This window comes from Mytilus edulis, chromosome 6 (assembly GCF_963676685.1).
Source record: "Mytilus edulis chromosome 6, xbMytEdul2.2, whole genome shotgun sequence".
Classification (NCBI taxonomy): Eukaryota; Metazoa; Mollusca; class Bivalvia; order Mytilida; family Mytilidae; genus Mytilus; species Mytilus edulis.
The window spans coordinates 27,159,655-27,182,035 of NC_092349.1; the positions used below are offsets into that span (position 1 = coordinate 27,159,655).

Sequence of the window (22,381 nt, forward strand, 5' to 3'; positions counted from 1 at the left end):
TAGAAAGTAAGACAATATCACTGTTTTGTTTCAATTAAGGTGCTCCAAAGCTTCCAATAACTCGACCCCCCCCCCTTTTCTTCTTTGTTAAATTACGTTTTAACGAATCTATGATAGGGAAGACATAGTCTAGACCACTAGCTGCAGTACACTGCGGAAGTATGCACTCAACTGCATCTTAACGTAACTTACTTTATATAAACACTTTAAAATGTTTAACATAATCAAAGAATCTTTATCTTTGAACTTTATACAGGTTATATTTATAGATTTAAACTTCCTCATTCGATCAAAATGACAAGACTTAAATTTGTTGACGGGTTTTGGGTAAGTTAAATTTAACATATAACGATCGGTAATACTGATTTTTACATTACTTTTGGTTTGTTTTTGCTTAAATGAATGCATATATTATTTTGTTTAAAATATAGAATTTGATAACTACATGTATTCAACATGTTCAACTATGACAGTGTATATATAGACACAGTGCAATACTTACTGGCTATAGGTCTTAGGAATACATTCAAATCAGATTAGAAACGCTATAAGCAGACTCTTTGGGTTTCAGTAGGATTTTCTGTATTGAATTGAATGATGCAGACTAAGACAGACCGTGCTGTTTCAAATCTACATATGTTTTCTGTTGTTGTTTTTTTCTTTTCTTTTCCTTTATTAATCATGAATGTTTTATGATTTTTCCGTGTTTGATCTTGATTGTGCAAGTGTCGGTTTCTATTCCTTTCTATACTTTAATTGACTTTGACCCGGTAAAAAGATATAACTACATGAAGTGACTACTTGTATAACTTATCTACATCCTAGTTTAACAGGAAGTTTAGTTTTATATGAATTGTGTAATTATAGATAGATATAGATTCTACCACTGTATCGAGTCTGATACAATATTTGTCCACTCGAGATTGTCCACTTCAAATTGAAAACGCAAGGCTTGCCGAGCATGCCGAGCGTTTTACCTATTTCAATTTAACTGTCAAGAGTGGATCAATATAGTCTTGTAAAAGATTTGGTAGTGGAATCTGTATCTCTATTTTTTTTTGTTTAGTATGCAGACAAATTCAATCCTTCCTTCGGCCGATTGATCTTTCTATGTGACATTATCAGGCATGGTCAACTTTTCGCTATCGCGTTTTCGCATTTTTGCTTTCTCGTTTTCTCGCTTTCTCGATTTCCCGATTTCCCGATATCTCGATTCTCAATTTCCCGATTTCTCGGTTCTCAATTTCCCAATTTCCCGATTTTCCGATTTCCCGCTTTCCCGATTTTCCGATTTCCCGCTTTCCCGATTTTTTGATTTCTTGATTTCTCGATCTCGCGTTTGCAAAGTGAAAGGAAAAAGGAAAAACTGCGAAAAGGTCAAATGTCCGCATCCGGCCACCATAAATCGTGTAAGAATAAGAGAATGTAATTTTATAGATCACTAGAACGTCTAAATAAATGTTGATCTGTAATATAAACTAGGAATCTATGAATATGGTATATAGAAATGAGAGAAATGAGTAAAAACATTATGAATAGAAAAAAATGACAAAAATGAAGACAAAGAATAATGGAAGAAGGGATCTCAAAAGTATAAGGAATAGAGAATAATATGCAAAAACATGAAGAAAAGAGAAAAATTAACTAGAAAATGGGGAATAACGAAATAACGAAATTACGACCCACATCCAAACCCTTATAGAAAAAACCACTTGAACACTACAAAGCAATACAAGTGCAACTTAACAGTGAATCAATCATCATATTCATGGCTAGTATTCAGTGGTATAGATTCATTAATTTCTTTCGTCAGATAAATACACAGGCTTTGAATCCGGAATATAAAATACTCACTATTGTATTTGTTTAATTTGTTTCTGTTTTTTTACCATAGGAAGCTGATTTTTTAGGAGTTCGAGGCTATGAAATTTTATGTCAACGATTAAAATCAGGCAAAAAAATGTGTAAAGAATTAGACGAATTCCTCAAAGAAAGGTATACTTATTAATCTAGGACTGATGATGTAGTCTGATTTTCATTATGAGTAACGATTTTGTTTTGTTTTTAAAGACCTGTTCATGCAATAATGGAATCACAGCCTTTGGAAATTGTACATGGCGTTCTAATTTCCAAATGGAAAAACAAATGTTTTTAACGAGAATTATAATTCAAGTTTCAATCAAACGACACATTAACACATATGTCGGTTATCACGAACACCAATGATAAATATTGTTTTACCCAAAGAAGAAGAACGGTGCTTTTATATCAATTCTTTCAAACGTCAAGTTTGAAAACAAGACGACGACTCACACCTCGTTGCATCTTCTAGTAACCCGTATCACCCATTAGTCGATGACACTATATTTATGCAATGACCTACTAATAACGGGATATTTGTATAAGCAGGTATTGTTCTTTTTTATGGCGCATTTATGGGTATTATTTTTCTGGTCTGTTCGTCCGTTCGTCCGTCCGTCCATTCGTTCGTTCGTCCGTCCGTCTCCATTCGTTCGTTCGTTCTTCCGTCCGTCCGTCTGTCCCGCTTCAGTTTAACGTTTTTGGTAGTTTTTGATGAAGTTGAAGTCCTATCAACTTTAAACTTGATCCTTATGATATGATCTTTCTAATTTTAATGCCAAATTAGAGTTTTGACCCCAATTTCTCGGTCCACTGAACATAGAAAGTGATAGTGCGATTGGGGCATCCATTTACTATGGACACATTCTTGTTTTAAAATGTAATAACAATATGCATGCCTTTTGTTTATTCTAGAATAAAAGCGGAACAAGCCTATTCAAAGGCTTTGTCGATCGCTGTGAAGAAAATTGGTAACCCAGAAGAGATGGGGTATGCTGATTTTTTTTTCTGTTCGCGTTGATTATAGCATAACCGGTTGTACAGAGTTTTGAATAAAGGAAACAATATATAAATGCATGCAACAGTAATTTTCTGTTATGTATCATAAAGAAAGAGAGTGTAAAGAATAAGAGAATTATGCAAATATGAACATTGATTAGACCGTTAGTTTTCCCGTTTGAATGGTTTTACACCAGTAAATTTGTGAGCCCTTTATAGCTAGCTGTTCGGTGTGAGCAAATGGTCCGTCTTGAAGACCGTACTTTAACCTAAAATGGTTTAATTTTATAAAATGTGACATGGATGGAGAGTTGTCTCATATGCACTCATACCGCATCTTCTTATATCTATAGAAGGAAAAAAAACATCAACAACAAAAACGCTGACACCGTATTGTTGACAATTCGTGCTATATTTTGCAGTTCAGTTGTAAAGTGATCTTGATTTGTATTAAAAGTCAGGTTAATTTGATCAATTTTCCGTTTTCGAGTGTTTGTTTTGCTGTTCAGAATATATAAATATGCATCATCATTTGGTTGGAATGAGAACATTAAATCGGATGCCTCGTAAAGGTGATTCAGACTGCCAAGCCCTTTGCAAATTTTAAGATTTCTTGAAGGGTTAGGTAAGCTGTTGCAATCTAAACGTCATGTCCTTCATCCTTGTTTACTAATTTACAATACATCCCTATTGTATTTATTAATAATTTGATCTCGTCCTAAATATCTATGAACTTTTTGCTACTGGACGTGAAGTCAAGAACAAATCGAATTTTACTTAGAGTGGCACGTACGGTATTAGCTTGATTTATTAATGCATAAAATAATTGCATATTTTTTAAATTTGTTTTTAAACCTCCCTAATTGTTGTTTTAATCACATTATTTTCAGAACATTTCTCTTTAACAATATGTAATTGGTTTATAATAATCAACTGCTACAATAGTCCGGCGGCTACAAGCATATTTCAGACGAATTGTGCACATCCTGTTACAAGCATGAAATTTGGCATAGACCTTCCTCAACTATTACTCTTTTATTTCAGATAGGGAGGCATTTGAAATGTAAGGATGTGCACAATTTTTTACAAAGCCGCCGGACTACAATGCCTACTTATTGTATGGTTCATTTTGTTTTATTGTTATGATTTTAGGTATTTTATATTTGTATTATTTTTATGTGTGTTTGTGTGTATGTCTTTCAGAGATCTTGGGAGGTCGATTTTACAGCTGCAGCGAGAGACGGAGAAAATGTCAGCTGTTCATGACTTGGCAGCCAAGCAATTTCTCTCATTGGAAAGGGAGTTAACTGAGTTTAGTGGTGACCAGAATAGTAAAAGACATGCGGTACGTTAATTTCAGATTACATGTAATAGTTTACCAAGTAACTAAAGGAATATGATAGATGCTATGCATTCGTTATGTTGGTTGATATTGTCAAGTGTTCTATTTGTCAGATTTTTTAACCTGCCTTTTTTATTTCATTTTGTACTTCTGTCTTTTTGTTCATATTTATATTTTTTACACATATATATGTGTAAACATATAATGGTCGCTGGACATAGTGCACATTGAGTTTCTACGGTTATCTAATCCGACTTTTTCACTTTTCGTGTCGTATCGCTGTCTGATCTCAAACGGGAGCAATAATCGGCAATGTGTGAACCCCGCATTACAGGATCTTGATCAGACTTTTGACAAATTTTAATCGGGAATGGTCCTGTCAAGGACGGCAGTAAAAATCGTAAATGTGTGACCCCAGCTTAGGGTAACAAAGAAACATGGATTTAAACCACGCTTAGTGCTATCAAAAACAGGCGGTTTGATGAGCTGTTATTTGCCTTTATAAAAAAAATTAGAGTTTTTTTCTGTCTTTTATAATCTATTTAAGTTCTACTAATAGACTAATAGGGTGACATAAATTAAATGATTAAATTCAGAAAAAGTCAATTTGGATGTCAGTGTTTCTAATGAAGGTACTATGAAAAGTCCCGTCGGAGGAACCAATGTAACGCGCCCGCCTTTCGTTACAATTTGGGTTTAGTGCATTAATTTAGTGTCTCAGTTGCGAGCATGAACCGATATCGTTACTATGGCTAGATAACTCGAGATTTTCATAGGATAAATGATATTATTAAAGCTTTTGATTTGAAATTCTTAAAGCGTTATGTTCATTAATATAGTTTCCTTTAACAGCAGTGCACAGATTTTAATTTGTTTAAAATTAAAATGGATTGAGATTGTAAACTATTTCATTACAGAAATGTATTTTTTACAGACTGACGAAATAATAAGAAAATCTAATCAATTAAAGCAACAATCTTATAAGCAAACCATATCAGTGAGTATTTCGATTTAGATAATTGTATTATTATTATTAGTTACCGCGAGTCCTATTTCCTGTAATTACTTTTATATAAAAAAAATAAAAAAAAACTTATCCACCAAATTGGCACACTCATAATAGAGTAAATTTACTTCTATGTCAATCAAAGGCTGATCTAGGGATCCGGTCTGTGTGGCCTGCCTTCCCCTTTTATGAAAAAAACTTTAGTTGATTACATAGGGAATCACTGAAGCACGACTGAAGCCCTTCTTAGGTCATTCAGTGGGCTCCCCTCTTCTAAAAAGTTATGGATCCGCCAATGTCAATAGCCAAAAAATGTTGTACTCATTGAGCAAAACTAGTATACTTACAAACCAGATCTATTCAGTCACTTTGAGTAATAAAGTTATCCATGGTATATCAAACTAGATTCTCGTTAATTAAACATGTTCATAAATTTTCCAGCTTAAAGAAAAATACACCCAAAGATGTCGGGAAAAGGATAACGCTGAAGAGGCTTTCAACAATGCTAAACAAAGTGTCACTGTGAAAACGAAGGACCTAGATAAGGTAAGGCTTTTCTATATTAAACATAAAACATTCATTAAACTTAAGATTTGAGACACATGTGCACCTCATGTCGCCGTTTTGCATTGCTGAGTGACTATTGTTGCTTATTTTGTAGTATTCGGTATTGTGTTGTTTCTATCTTTGTCAAGCTTGTTCTAAATAATTGTGCTTATTTTCGAATTTACGAAATCTATCGCTGAGATGGACTCTCTAAATTATATTCAATTGTTTCCTTTTTGTGCCTTTTTGCAGTAAGTTTGTAATTGCTAATTTACTGATTTTGTTCACTTATGGGAATCGAACCCCTTCCTCAAATCTGTTATGTATTAATGACATCAACATATCGATGAAACCTCTCGGCTACCAATGGGTTACAATCAAGAAGTCTTATATATAGAGAGAGCCCAGGTGGTCGTGTGGTCTAGCGGGACGGCTGTAGTGCAGGCGATTTGGTGTCACGATATCACAGTAGCATGGGTTCGAATCCCGGCGAGGGAAGAACCAAAAATTTGCGAAAGCAAATTTACAGATCTAACATTGTTGGGTTGATGTTTAGACGAGTTATATATATATATATATTCTTCCCTCGCCGGGATTCGAACCCATGCTACTGTGATATCGTGACACCAAATCGCCTGCATATATATTACTCGTCTAAACATCAACCCAACAATGTTTGATCTGTAAATTTGCTTTCACAAATTTTTGGTTCTTCCCTCGCCGGGATTCAAACCCATGCTACTGTGATATCGTGACACCAAATCGCCTGCACTGCAGCCGTCCCGCTAGACCACACGACCACCTGGGCTCTCTAAAAAAGAGCTTTCGCTGGCCGTGTGTTACCTTTCCTCGTCAGTTTTAATCTAGCTGCGTACTACAGTACATGATATATATAAGGCATGAAGATGTTATTGTTACAGATCAGCTAAATTATCTATAGTAAAGGATCCTACAAATTAATGTAATATACAGTCACAGAAAATAATTATATTTATAAGTACGTCTGAGTCAGTGACAACTCTACAACAGATGTATCCATCGGATCGCCATCAATGATGGTGATACATGGCTGTGTACATAATGTATATACAACTCGTCTAAACATCAACCCAACAATGTTAGATCTGTAAATATATATATATATATATATGTGACAGGGAATTTGTAACACTATATTATTTGATTACAATAAAGTACAACTTGCTATCAGAAATGTATTTTTCTTAATTAAAAAAAAAAGACTACTGATCACTAATGATTTTGAAATATATTCGTTAGTAAACACTATGAGCTAGAACTAGTGTATAATGATAATGACTTAATTTAAAAGGCATATAAACAGATAATTAGACCACTGTGAATTTACTTATTTTTTCATGGCAAGTTTGGGAGACCTGTGTCTACTGTTACATAAATGCTCTCCTTTTCGATGCATGTCTGTATCAAATCAAATTGTCTTTTCGGAAAATTCAAATGCTTAGTATAGACTTAACGACATGGAATACCTTTAGTTTACTGTAGCAGCTCTACGTTTTATTTTAGTTGGCATTCCTCTCATTGTTCCTGGTAAAGTTCTATTTATTTGTATGAAAGATTTGCACACTTTCTTTTTGCATACTTTTAATACCATTTTGTCCTTATCACCATACCTTTTTGATATGTGAATTTTCTGAACATGTATGCTGTTCATGTCTTCAAGACATACATTATATTTTTAAAACATCTTCCTCTGATGAATAGAGTTTGTTAACGAGTTTATCAAATCTCCTCATTGCAGAACTTCATACCTACATTCAAGAGTTGAGAAAGTTTAAAAACTTATGCAAAGTTATATCACTTTGTGATAGAATACATGTATCTGATAAATGACCAAAGAAAGTAAAACTTTTTTTTTATTTTTGCTTGGTTTGAACCTATTCATTAACATGCAAGTAAAAAACAAAGTATTCTTACCTATATTTTCTGTTGTCTCTATTATTATTTTTGTTTTAATGTAAATGTTATTTTGTAGGCATCAAATCAATAATAGAACACTTATTTGCTTTATATATGTTGTGTACAAGTTATCATTTTGTACAAATTATAATTTGTACAAAAAAAATGTACAAATTATAATTTGTATTTTGACTTTGTACAAAAAGTGCCTGTACAATATTTGACAAAAAATCACTTATAACTTGTACAACAATTTATAACATGGATTTTGGTGAAAAAAGCATTAGAACACACCGTAATAGAATTGTTATTAAATGATCATACAGTACATTGTATGTACAAAATACATAAGTAGTTATATATCATTCATTTGAGCAGGTGAGTGAATTAAGCAATCGAGAATTGCATCTTTTGACTTTCACATTTGTCTCTTCTTCAACACTATGCAACGACTAATTACTTTGGGGTCAATTGATTTAATAAGATGCCAAAGCTATATATATCCAAGGTATGATTATTTACTCTTCTAGTCATTTACTCAGTTGATGTAATTGTGTAAACATGGTCGATGAGAAAGAGAAATTTGTTTAAAAGGTTCTAACCCTAGCAGGGAATGATACATGAAAGAACGATCATGTGAACACCAAGGACAAGCATAATCATGACCTTATAGTAAAATTGAGTATGACACATTGAAACACCGATTATTCTTACTAAAAAGCGTTCGCTGTGTGGACGGTAGACTCAAGACTAATATCTTACCAAGAAAACAAGACAGTAACTTATAATCAGGAGTTGTTGTTTGTTGTTTATGTCATTATACATATTCCTCAGTATGATCGTGTCCAAACCAGTCTTCAAAATATTTATGGCGTAATTGTTGAATCTGGAGATTTTTGGTACCAAATATAAGGAAATCTCTGTAAATTTTAACAGGTTATTTATGTCTTAAAGTTAAATTGACGCTCTAAAAGACACATATTTATTTACAGCAACAGTTCTTGAGCTTCAACTTTCAATACGTAAAGCAGTTTAGCAGCCTTTAAAAAACAGGTTGTCCAGGGTCGTGGAAATGCATAGGCGGGAACAGCACTTCTGAATTTTCCTGCACCAGATAATGTGATTGTCAAAAGATGTTGTGCAATTTCCGCAGCCACAATTCACTTACCTGCTCTAACGAATGATAAAGAACTACTTAAATATTTGATAAATAAGATGAACTGTTTGTGTGGTCATTCAATAACAATTCTGGAGTGTGTATCAATGCTTTTTCCCCAAACAACATATTATAAATTAGTGCACAAGTTATAAGTGAATTTTCGTCAAATATTGTACAAATTGTAATTTGTACAGGCACTTTTTGTACAAAGTTAAAATACAAATAATAATTTGTACAATTTTTTTGTAAAAATTATAATTTGTACAAAATAATAACTTGTACACAACATATATATTAAACTTCATACAGAAATATGATGATCTTGCTCTGATATGCATGTAATATTTGCCACTGGATCACTTACCCTCACCCACTCAATTTTTTATACCTAGCATATGTGTTTTTCTTCTCTTATGACAGCAATCAACCTAATGTTCCATTTCTATAGTTGATTTTGAAAATTTAATATAATTGGTTTTATTTTTTACAGTAATTACAGAAAAAAAACTATAATAAACAGTACCTTTCTTTCAAACAAGGTAGTGATAAAAGCTTGTTTTGTCTTCTTTCTGTTGCTCATTGACAACAGGTTCCACAATTTCATCATATTTTCCCCCGGGTTCCATAATGTTGCATTTCAATTTTACCTTAATTATTTGAAGTAACTTTTTGTGTGTATGTGTTTTTTTATATTATTTAAAGACATCTGTGTCTGAGCCATTATTCTACAGTATGTCAGTTGTATAGTGCATGTAAACTGCTCACTTAATATTAAACTAAAGGCTAGATTAACCTCAAACTTATTGAGTGTTACTGTTGTAGGTTTTTTTCACAGAAATTTTTAATAAAAATAAATAAAACTTTTTATCAGTGAATCTGTAAAAAAATTCTTAATTATTTCAGGGGTTTTGTAAAATCACTAGTCAAAATCAGGGATATTATAAAATCACTAATTAGTTCAGTGATTTTACAAATTCCATGAAATTTCAGTGATTTTACAAAATCCAGGGATTTCACAAATTCCCTGTAACATATGTAAATGAACATGTGATATACAACGGTACAACGGACACACTTGCAATCATCTAGTATAAGTTTGTAGCCGCAATGTTAGCTTGGCTAAGATCGATGTGGTAATGAATCAAGTTAAAGGGAGGGACATAGTATCCATAGAAAGGTCAGCCATGTGGAAGGCAGATAAAAGTTTAAAAATATATATTTTAGTTTGTATTAACTCATACTACTTTTCGATTCTAGATTGAGAAAGTCAAAGATAAAGCTATTGAAACTATGGAACAAGCAGGTAACGTCATTTCGTTTTCAGTAATAGGCAATGCGATATCATTTAATCTCATTGCTCCGTGAGCCGACCGTGCAAAGACTGTATAGCCAGTCAAGTTCGTTAAACACTTCCATCGACGCTTCATTGCTCCCAGGTCACAAAAATGTTAACAAACGGTCATCTCAGTACACCTTAATTTTCAAGAGTTTACTAAAAGCTCACGGGGTTACCTGATTCGCAAATTCAAGTGTTAAAAACATTCTCAATGTACCTAGATCGCAAAATGATACTGCTATGTCCTACAACAGTACTAGTGTATTTGGATAGCTATTGACACACATGCTTTGGTAGCTAATGATGCACAATAAGCGAATAACAGTGTACTTTGAACTTCTAGGATAAACAGATATCCCATAACAGCAAGCCTTGATTACCATATGTATTGCAACAGCCTCTAGAATGGTAAATTTATAGTCAATTACAAAGTACCAAGAGTACACACACATATGCCATTGCAGTGAAGCTATAATCCCAAGGGTATACAAACATGGCATTGCAATATTACAGCAATATTATTTTACTAGCAGTTTTCGATTGATAGCCGGTCCCCGTTCGGATATACATTTCGTCAATAAGTCTCTGAAGTAACACTATTTTTTTCTTCGTTTAGCGGGTAATCGTGATTGTAATTTGATAAGAAATCAACCTTCTTTTATGAATAAATATGAAAACGATATAAACTCTTTAAAACGGTTTGACAAAAAATTGACAAAAAATATCAGAATTATAATTGTATTAGAGAATATGAAATATATAAGACAAACAAATACCGAACTCTTAGGTTTATTCAAAACCTTACAAAAATTAAACTTTTAACTATATCAACCAACTTTACAAATGTAAAACATCTGTTTATATCTATTTAGTGTATTATAAATAGTTCATTTGATTTATTCCAGATCAATCCTACAAGAACAGCATAGAAACTTTAGAGAACACAAGAACGCAATGGGAAAAAGACATGGAGAACACATGTTCTGTAATTACATAGTTTACTTTCTTTGAAATTTCGTTTTATCATATTTATAATGCAAGGTACTTCAAGACGAGAATGTCTTATTTTTTTTAATTGTTAACACAAATGTACATCAAATTCAGATTTTGGTTATTGAATGGATATTAAAAACAGGCAGTTTAAGGACCTTGACGTCTAACTGGCTTATAGCATTTCTAAATGATTTTTCAATACTGTGGATTCATTAGTATTCGTTGGATACCAATTTTCGTGGGTTTCGTTGTTACAGGGGAACCACGAATTCAAATGTTCAACGAACAACATATTGCCAATAGTCTTTGTATACAGAGATTGTCAAAACCACGAAATCAAATATCCACGAATATGCAAGTTTTCAGCAATCCACGAAAATTGATACTCACGAAAATAAATGAATCCACAGTAGATAATTGATTTAGGTAGATTTTGGAACGTTTATCTTTGTTGCAAATAAAGAGCTAATCCAAAGGCATCCTGTCATGAACCTTATATCACCACTCATAAAAATATGTTAACAAATTCCGTAATTTCGTAGAACAATTAAATATCAGTCAATGTTCATATAAATTACATGCTACCGAAAAGAATTATGCTTTGTGCGTACGTTTCAGTTATCTGTGTACAAAAGAGCAAAAAGTAAAATCACAAAAATTCTGAACTTCGAGAAAAATCTCAATCACATCAAACGAATGGATAACAGCTGTCAAAATCCTGACTTGGTACTGGCATTTTCTGATGTAGAAAATAGTGGATTTAACCTGGTTTTATAGCTATTTTCTAAGGTAAAAATGTATGGTAATACTTATTTAAATCAAGCCCTTAATAATATTTAACCACTTCTTCCTTTGAAGAAGAGCCCGTGGAAGACCTCGTGGAATTGCTCATTACCAATTTTGACTACGAGTTTTTCAATTGCTTGTGTTAGTATTTTAAGCGTTTATTTTGATTTAAAAAGTTATTGCCTTACACACTCCCCTCCCTCTTATTCATCATTCCTGTTCAGATTGTTTATTTAATATGCATTATATCAATTGACTATAAAACAGGTTTAACCCACCATATGTCTACATATGGAAATGCCTTTACCTAGTCGGGAATATGACTTTTATTTTTTTATTCGTTTTATGTGTTTGAGCGTTTGATTTTACAATTTGATAAAGGACTTAGCATATTAAATGTTCCTTGGAATTCAATAATTTGTTATTTTTCTTTTTATAAAAAAAAATTTCTGCAGGAATTCGAACATCTTGAAGAAGCGAGAATTGAGCTTCTGAGAGATCTTATCTGGAAATGTACTAATATAGACTCCCAAACATGTGTAGACCATGACCAGGTAAGATCTTATGTTAATCATTTGATTCAAAAGCTAAATTTTATATTAAGAATAATTTTAATATTAATCATAAGTAAGGATACTTCAATGTGAGGTAATAAGAGGCAAAAATAGTTATGCTCATGTTTCATACATCCATCTATTCAATCGTACAAACCGAGGTAAAACCCAAATCATGAGGGAATTGCATTAACTCAAGTATAGGACAGGGTACGTCGACATGATAAGCGTCTTCAATGCCTTTGTAGATCATGCTCAGTTTAGGATTATCCGACTTATGAGGATCATTATCAAGGTATCGATTCCATTAATTGTGCAGTGCATGTAAATTGATAACTTGATTCCAAGTGGAATTATTTTAACAGAGTTATTAGAATTAAAATAAATTGTAATCATCTATAAGAATGAACCTAAGAAAATGAACTAATTTAGTTCACTATTTCACGTGGAGTTTTGACGTCTTAAAGCATTACGAAATGTAAATTGTATAAAATAGAATAAGTGTATTCAGGTCATACTACATCCTTTTAAATTGAATCACTAGTCAAAACTTTCAGAAACAAAACAAAACAAAACGGGTTTCAATACTTCATATCCTGACGTCAGTAAAAAATGAAGACATCTCGTAATCGGTCGAAATATTATCCATAGGTAACCAATTAAAAAAATGTTCAATGACAACAATAATCGATACCCCAGTCAATGTAGTCATAACTATCTTATGTATAAGAGTACTGTTTACTCCAAAACCTTTCAGGTAGATCATAAGTAAATATTTTTCTGAGACAGAATTTTCTTATGCTTAGCCAAAATGAAGATTTTACTATGCTCTTTTCAAAAATATAATAAAAAGTATGGGTCACCGTGCTATTTTTCAGGCTATGAGTCGTTGAAAATTCCCTAAATTTAGTTATATTGTTCATGGAAAAACACATGTGTGTGCATAAAAATAATCTATGAGATTCAATTTTGAAATAAATTGTCAAAAGATAGGTTTTGTAATATATTTTAAGAAAATAAAAAGAAAAAATGGTGTCATCGAACTTGTTTTCTTGCTACAAGTAAAAAGAAAAAAAATCCCTATCACTCCAGTATAAATTATTTACTAAAAGAGTTATCTTCCCTTGAATGGCTCATTTGAAAAAAAAAATGATTCTAAAAGCAAAAAAATGATATTTGTTTAAATATTTTGAATTATACAATAAATTACCAAGTTTTCTTTAAATGATTAAACAGTCTAACCTTTCAATTCGAAATCTGTCTCCAAATTTGCAGATTTGGGGAAATAACTAGACCGATTGTTTACTGTGATTGTACAATCCAAGATGGCGGTATACCATGTATCTACCTTAAATTACATTATTTTCCATTTAGTTTGAATTCTCATCAGCATACTACATGTATCATGTATCATAAGATTGATTAAAACCTAAAATGTATATCTATTAGGACAGAATCAACTATGGATGTTATTATTTTAAAACGAACAAACCCATTAGTAAGAACACCTACTACAAGTATCAAAGTCTATCAAGTCAAAATTTTATCTGAAACCAATCTGAAGATGCAATTAAATATATCGACATTGCAATTGTTCCTTTAAGGGCAAATTAAAGTCAACGGTGCTGTTTCTATAATCAAACGTCGACAGAGGGCATCGCTTAACATAATCCAATCACTGTGTGGTGAGTTTTACCTGCGAATAGTGCATTTAATCTTATACTATTGAATAACCGACATTTTTTTTTTATTTTTAGTGTGCAGAAAATGTTCGGCAAATGTTAGAATTATGTGACATAGACAAAGAATTACATGACTTTATTGAAAAAAACAAAACAGGTTCAGAAAGGCCAGGTACGCTACCACTTAATGAGCAACTTATTTTCCCATTTTGTTATAAGACATCTGTCATTGTTGTTAAATTTAAGTAGTTCCCATATGCATTGATATGGTCAATGTTAAAAGTTTGACAAAAATAAGGTTACAACTCCCACATACATTCGTTTGATGTGTTTGAGATTTAGGTTTTGCCATTTGATTACGGACTTGTTTGAATTTTCCTCGGAGTTCGGTATTTCTGTCTCTACTCTATAAACCTTATCAAGACCCTCATTTTTCAAAAACGGATGCCACCTCGGAATTATTCAGGATTCGTAGCCAGCATTTAAAACTGCTTTTATACTCAATCATATACATATTAAATAATTGCCGAAATACTAAAATTTTGTTTTAATCTAGGTATAGATTATATAAGCTGTGTTTAGCAAAACATTTCAATTTTTTTTTGGTACTCAATGCTATTTTACTTTTTATACTAACTGTATTAATCCTGGTATTTATGATGAGTTTATTCGTTGGTTGATAGCGTATACAGTTATTTAATTCCATGGGGTTTTCAAAGAAGGGCGAAAGATACCAAATGACAGTCAAACTCATAGATCAAAAATAAACTGACAACGCCTTGGCTAAAAAAGAAAAAGACAAACAGACAAATATAAGTACACAAGACACAACATAAAAAACTAAAGACTACGCAAAACGAACCCCACCAAAAACTGGGGGTGATCTCAGGTGTACCGGTGACCGTTATGATAAATTCGTTTCGCAGATGATATCGGATATGTTCCTTATGTCGTAACAACAATCCACTTCCATTTTCACTACGAATGTGACCTTCTTAATTTGACTATTTACCGGGTTTGTAATAACATGAGCAACACGACGTACGTGCCACGTGTGGAGCAGGATCTGCTTACCCTTTCGGACCAACTGAGATTACCAATAAGATGATAATTGACAACACAATACACGAATAAAAATGAAAAATGAAGAAATATAAACTACATTGCAAAACATAGTACATAATACAGTACAAAGAATTCAGATGATTGAACATCAATTATCCACACCTAAATGGGTAAGCGATGTTACATAGGAGTAGATCACTACAATAATAATAAGTAGATATTTCATAAATTTGTGTTTCAAGCATCTCCCACCAGTGTCATAAATGTAATGTGAACTGATACCATTATTGTCAATTATTTTCTTTCCTGTATAGAATTACCAAGTGAGTTTATATGTGATTTGCTTGGACTTAAAATTGCTCTAGAAATGTTTGTATATCTCTGTCTCTCTCTTATAAGAGCTTTGCATTTGTTCATAAAGTATATGTTCTACCACTAGCAACAGTTATTTCCTATTTGAACAGTCCGACAGAGACATTAAATTGTATCTACACGATCGGGACGAGATTGAAGCTGCAGTCTACATTCAAAATTTACTGACCATTGCATTTACCATTAAAGGCCACTGGCAAAATTTTATCGTACTTTCAACAAAAATTGTATAAAATTTACTAATATTGTGCAAATAACTAATGGTGTCTTATATCGGACAATGTCAATAAAGGTAACTCTTGTTAGTTCAATGTTTTGAATGTACGTGGTCAACGGCGAACAAATGACACCGCAGAAACAAAAGACTTCCCCAAGATCTATAGAAGGTACGTTGTTTTTCTAATTTTGGAAAAGCGAAAACAATTATTAAAATTTGCCTATAAATGTACTTCATAAATTAATTCCACATAATTTTTGGTTGCTGGACGATTCACAATGATAAATTCTTTGCTAAATTCGGAATAGAAAATAGAAAATGTGCAGTGACTTTAAAATACAAAGGTTGAATTATTGCGGATTATTTTTTTTATGACAATTAACTGTTGCAAGTGGTAGAATTCTAACATTTAAATGATGAAAACAGATTTTTTTTAAAAGAAGTGCATTTGAGCTATGGAGTGTGCTTTATATTAACAAACTGCATCGCTTTATACGTCAGATTGGTGTTATTTCTTTCTAACATTATTTTACTCTCTCTGTCTTGGCATGCGACCGCAACATTTTATTGGCTGTATACTTATTTGAGATAAAAACTTGATTTAGATATTTGACAAAAATTTAAAAAGTAGCCATCAAAATCACACGAGTTAATTGAGAGCTCAAATATAAATAGAAAATGAGTTCAAATTGTTATAAATGTTTGTGTGTACTTATATATTGATAGCACGACCGTAGAAATAAAGGCAACAATAGTATTCCGCTGATCAATAGTCTTAAATCGATTCAACTGAAACAAATCATGGTCACAAATTAAAACCAAGGGAGACACAAAAAGTATAAGAGGAAAATAACGGAGCAACAGAAACACTGGACTGCTACCAATACAAAAGCCAATATAAAGAGAATGGATATAACAACTGACATATTCCTGACTCAGTGCTGGACATTTAAAAACAAAACAGTTGGTTGAAACTGGTTTTATGGCTAGTCAAACCTCCCGCTTATTTGGCAATGTCGAAAGTACCTCAAAAACTACAACATAACGTGACAGGAATACAGTACATATATATTAAATGCAAGAACACTCAGGACATTTGAAATTGTAAAAAGCACAAAAAATGACGTCACATTTGAAATTCTAAAACAGCACACAAAAAATGACGTCACATTGGAATGACTAAAACTATTTCTCAAAAATATGATAGAATTAGGATTGATTTAAGATTATATTTGTACTAAATACTGATATTACATTTAAGGTAGATCATAAGTAAATGTTTTTTGAGACAGAATTTTCTTATAATTTGCCAAAATGAAGATTTCACTATGCTTTTTTCAAAAATATAATAAAAAGTATGGGTCACCGTGCTATTTTTCAAGCTATGAGTCCTTTAAAATTGCCTAAATTTGGTTAGTTTGTTCATGAAGAAACAAATAAGAGAGCATACAAAAATTCTATGAGATAGAATTTTGAAATAAATTGTGAGAAGATAGGTTTCATAATATGTTTTAAGAAAATAAAACGAAAACATGGTGTCACCGAACTTGTTTTCTTGTCACAAGTGAAAATACAAAATTTCCCTATTAGCCCAGTATGAATTTGGTACTAAAAGAGTTATCTCCCCTCAAATGGCTCATTTGAAGAAAAAAAAATTTTAAAGCCAAAAAGGTTGATATCTGTTAAAATATTTTGAATAATGGTATAAATTAACAAGTTTTCTTTATATAAATAAACATTCTAACCATTAAATTGCAAATCTGTTTCCAAATTTGCTGATTTGGGCAAATAACTAGACCGATTTTGTACTGTGATTGTACAATCCAAGATGGCGGTATACCATGAATCTACCTTAATAACAATGAAAATTGCAAAACTAATTATTATCAAACTGAGGTAGGAATTATACAATCAACTCTATAATATACTATAGTAGCTATGTCCGGTTTATTCTGAATCTAACTGCAAACGTAATACATCGTACAAATTACGTTGAACCAAATCAAATCTAATAAATGAAGGTGGTGATTAATTTTCTTTACCATAACACATGAATTTAACAGAAAAGACGTCAAGACATATGACAAAATCCTGGCTTTTTTTAAATGTGAAAAGTAAAGTTTTTTTTGTATTAGCTTCAATATACATTCAGTTAATTAAATGTAGAATATCTTCATTGAATATCTTAACTTTGATATGCAATTACTGAGGGCCCTCATGGGGTTTTTGATTATGTGATTACTTGGCCGTTTTTTTTAATGATTATTTGATTATTAAGCCAAATATTTCATGATTATTTGATTACCTAGGACTGTATTTTTAGTTTATGATTATTTGATTACTAAAGATAAGCAAATATTTAATGATTATGTGATTATATTGGCAAAAAAATGGTGATTATGTGATTACTAGGACCCCCCCCCCCCCATGAGAGGCCTCACTAATAAATAAATGAATATACGGTAAACTTTTAAAGGGGTGTTAACCTATGACTATTTTGTTATTTTAGCTGAGGTCTTTTACGAGAATTATTATGCCAAAAAGGGCAGCTCTGGACACGACCAAACACGACAGAATGATAAAACCACACTAAGCAGACGGCCACCTGAACGCATTCCACAGGACTTGCCAAAACAACCAAGAGTAAGGCCCCCTCCTGCGCGTCCTATAGAACAGCCGAAGGCAACGGAAAGAATTACTACAAAAGAACAATGTCTTATTTCTTTTGATGATGACATCAGTAAGTGCCCTGAAGAAACAATTGTGTTGTTAATTCTAAGCTTATCATAGAAATTGTCACATATTCCAACACATGTCTTTGACATAAAGTAAATATAAAAGTCTCAAAATTTGAGAATTCTGCAAATTATTTTTATTCTATCAAAATATAGCATTTTTAAAAGCATTTGAAACCATTTCCTTTAGTAGTTGCATGGAGCTAGTAGCTTTAAATAAACTCATCGAGACAGACCATACGTGTAGATCTATCTGAACCTAAAAATGTATTAAGCATGCTCAAGTATCTATTAATGAATTTTAGTGCACAAATTCAAAATTAAATCCAACATATCGTCTAAATAATCTACATTTCGTTTTAAAATAGTGTTTTTAAAAGAATGAATTATTTTACTTTGCTTTTTTAATTCATAAAGTAACTGACAATTTCAGCGTCTAGTGGGTATTCAAGTATATCTGATGTAAGACCAAAAAGAGGTAAGCTTTTAAATTATCAATAAATGATTTAATTTTGGATGTAACGCGTCTTCTGATTTGTTGACGTCGTTGTGTTTATCACCTCATAGACATAATTTTGTCATTTGACCGTGACGTCATCAACATTTTTTTCACGAATTACTCCAATTTAAAATGAAATTAAGAATTAAATTATAAGACATGACTGTTATATTTTTCATGCCTATTCGAAATAACATAAAAAAAGTGGTGCACACTTTAAAATAAAGTGTGCACTACATTTTTTATGTTATTTCTTCATAGACAGATAAAATATTACAGTCATTCCTTAAATAACGTATATAAAATACTAAAGTATATAAAGACGGGGGTGAAGATTAAGCTCAATAACCCAGAAAGTTCATATTCCAAACAACACTGTAACATAGTTCCAATTCGGAAGCATTGATGTAATGCCCCACTTAACTCTCAGACTTGAGATAAAAGACAAAAAGTCATATAAATTGCTTTTCAAACAATATCTTTAAAAACCTTAAGTTAAGTTATATTTACCTAAGAAAAAATTAATGCATATATAATTCTAAATTTGTCCATGGTGAATTTAACTATTAACTTCCAGGTCCGAACATCACAGAGTCTGGGTACTCTGATGTACATGACGTCATACCAGAACGAGCACAGGGTCGAATACAACGACCGTACACATCGAAGGTAGGCAAAATAATTACCGACATGAGACTTTGTCATTAGGTCTTTGCAGACATCAAACTAAGTCACTAGGTCATAACAAAAAAGAAGAGAGGCTGCATATATAAATATATAGTAAACGGTAATTATCAGAGATTTCGTCATGTTTTAACTGCATACTAGGTAATTTAAATATACAACAAAGCTACATTAAAAATAGAACAACAGAGAATATCGGATATCAATCCATGACATAAAATCAGTATAAGCTAAAAACGCACAAAAACAAAAGAACAGAACTTGTATTGCTTTCATTCGTCTCAAAGTGATAAAACAAACAGATAACGAGACCGAAAACTTTGAGGGACAGTTTTTTGACACCTACCTTCCTTTCAAAAAATATATAATCTTCTTTTGCATTTATTTATACAAGATACGGTAAAAATATAAAAATATAAAGTCTTGCAACATCTTTACTGGTCATCAATCATGTCAATAGTGAGAGTTTTAAAATCACGGTAGTGTAGTCAAATGATCAAGTGGAACTTACATCCGGTCTTGAATACATTACAAAGGAATCAATGAATTGAGATGGTGTCGGATATCAAAACGTGGAAGGGAACTAAAAATCAAACTAGATTACATACAAACAGTTTTCAATAATTGAAAACTAAACATATACAAATAAATTAACGACAAAACGAAATTAAAGCTTGATCAAAACGGAAACAATTATTAATTATAGTTATCCAACCATATAACTACTATACATCTACACAGGAGCTACACTCAATGAGCATTTCCTAACTAACTAGGGACTCAGTATAGGTAAATACGTGGTGACTGATATTGTATTTTTTTAAATTAAAATATATTACTTTTAAAAGAGCCCTTCGGAACACAATGTACAAGTAGGTGAAGTGGTAGAAATTGTACGTGAAATGCCAGGAAATAGTGTTCAAATTATGAAAAATGGACGAATTGGGATAATACCCAAACAGTGTATACAGATGAAGGCATATGTGTAGCCAAAATTAACTTGAATCACATTTTCACCATTATGAACCAAGTAATTGCTGCAAATACCCGGATATAAGAATAAAAGCGACGCCATGATATAATATACTGACTTCAACAAATCAATTTAAAATTATTATGTTTTATTATCAAAATTTGTGTTTAAGTATGTATATGCATAAGAATAATAATTTGTCAAATTCATGCTTTGATTTTATAAAGTTAAATAAAAGATTGTAAATCAGTTTTCTTTAATATGCAGCATCTTGATTTTAGATTACACTTTCAAGGTAACAGTGTATTTTATGTAATAATGCCAGTATTATAGTATTCCTCTCTGAGTTTTCTCATTGGGGAAGTCTGCTCTTAATAAATTTGTTTATTTAGTCTTTTTATTTGCCTATAAACCTGTATCGTTGCAATTAATGATCATTAATTTGTCACATCGATTTCGATTATTGTTGTGTTTTATCGTTCTTATAAATAAATCAAACAGACCAACATGTAACAAACACAATTCTGTAGATAATTCCTAATGACCCCAAAGATACAAACACAATGTTGTCATTTGTCAATAAAAACATCCATCTAAAAGAATGATCCAAGAGGACAATTCTACACTTATTTGTTTCCTTTGCCTTAATCATGTTAGTTTGGAACTGGAATTTCGTACAATCATTGACATGTAAAAAAAACCCACTACACCTCAGTAATTGCATTAGATGTATGTTTCAATATAATACGTTATTCTGATTGTCTATAACTGCACATCTCGCGTTATTCCTTTATCGCATTACGTGTACATTAAAATTATTATTCATGATGACACGAGGTCCCAAAATAAAGTGGAATGGTGAATAAATAAAAACTTAATAAAAATCGTGTTTTCATGATCCTAGCTAGAAAATGTAATTATAAGTATTGAATGCTTCTTTTGTATCTTCATAGGGTTGTAAAAACGTTGACCGTACGCTCATTTTTAGACATTTTCATACAAAATGTACTTCGGTCAACGCTTTAACACCCCAATGAAGTTACAAAAAGAAGCGTTCAATTCTTAATTAAAAAAGGAACAGAGATGTAAAAAACTAATGATCATGGAACACTTTATGATTAGCATAGTAAGCTATAAAAGGTCAAGAAAGAACCAAAAATTAAACCATTCCGAAATTAGAAACAAGTTGTGTTTGCACATATTGGAAGGAACGGTTCAATATTCATTTTCATTGACGTAAGCGTGAGATAGAGTACACAATTAGCTCTTTTCAGAGTATGAAATGTCACTGTTTGTGTCACATGAAAGGATGTTTTATACTGATTTCAAATAATTCTGGTTTTTGTTAAAAAAAAAAAAAAAAATTAAGTGCATCAAGCACTTGGTATATCTATAATGGCATTCATTGTTAAGTAAACATCTTGTTGAAAGCGGAAACATCTTCTAAATACAATCAAGTTAAAAAAATCTTTCGACAGTTATCAAACACCGTAAAGTATAATTCATATCTAAGGGTGTTTTGTCGTTAAACACACCTAGGGTGTAAGGACTTTAGTCTCATCAAATGAATGGCCGTCAGACACATGGACCACTATAAATAAATGCAATAGTAGTATACTGCTGTTCAAAAGTCATAGA

General features: G+C 31.9%; 1 protein-coding gene across 2 annotated transcripts; it reads left to right on the top strand.

Annotated features, from left to right (window-relative positions):
• The first annotated feature begins 196 nt into the window (after nt 1-196).
• LOC139527441 (proline-serine-threonine phosphatase-interacting protein 2-like) lies at nt 197-21,135 on the top strand. 2 transcript variants are annotated; one of them, XM_071322903.1, is made up of 15 exons: nt 197-327; nt 1,895-1,995; nt 2,776-2,850; nt 4,063-4,204; nt 5,136-5,198; nt 5,649-5,753; nt 10,105-10,150; nt 11,089-11,168; nt 12,418-12,516; nt 14,274-14,370; nt 15,578-15,586; nt 18,362-18,592; nt 19,021-19,065; nt 19,664-19,755; nt 20,619-21,135. In XM_071322903.1, exons 1-15 carry the CDS (start codon nt 295-297, stop codon nt 20,757-20,759), a joined length of 1,359 nt encoding a protein of 452 aa, XP_071179004.1. In that variant the 5' UTR covers nt 197-294; the 3' UTR covers nt 20,760-21,135. The 2 variants fall into 2 exon arrangements, with proteins under 2 accessions (XP_071179004.1, XP_071179005.1); XM_071322904.1 differs by lacking the exon at nt 15,578-15,586.
• The last annotated feature ends 1,246 nt before the right edge of the window (nt 21,136-22,381 follow it).

Coding starts and splice junctions, on each gene's coding strand:
- LOC139527441 (XM_071322903.1), top strand. CDS start 295: ATGACAAGACTTAAATTTGTTGACGGGTTTTGG. Junction 328..1,894: donor AATTTGTTGACGGGTTTTGG/GTAAGTTAAATT, acceptor TTTTTACCATAG/GAAGCTGATTTTTTAGGAGT. Junction 12,517..14,273: donor CATGTGTAGACCATGACCAG/GTAAGATCTTAT, acceptor TTTTATTTTTAG/TGTGCAGAAAATGTTCGGCA.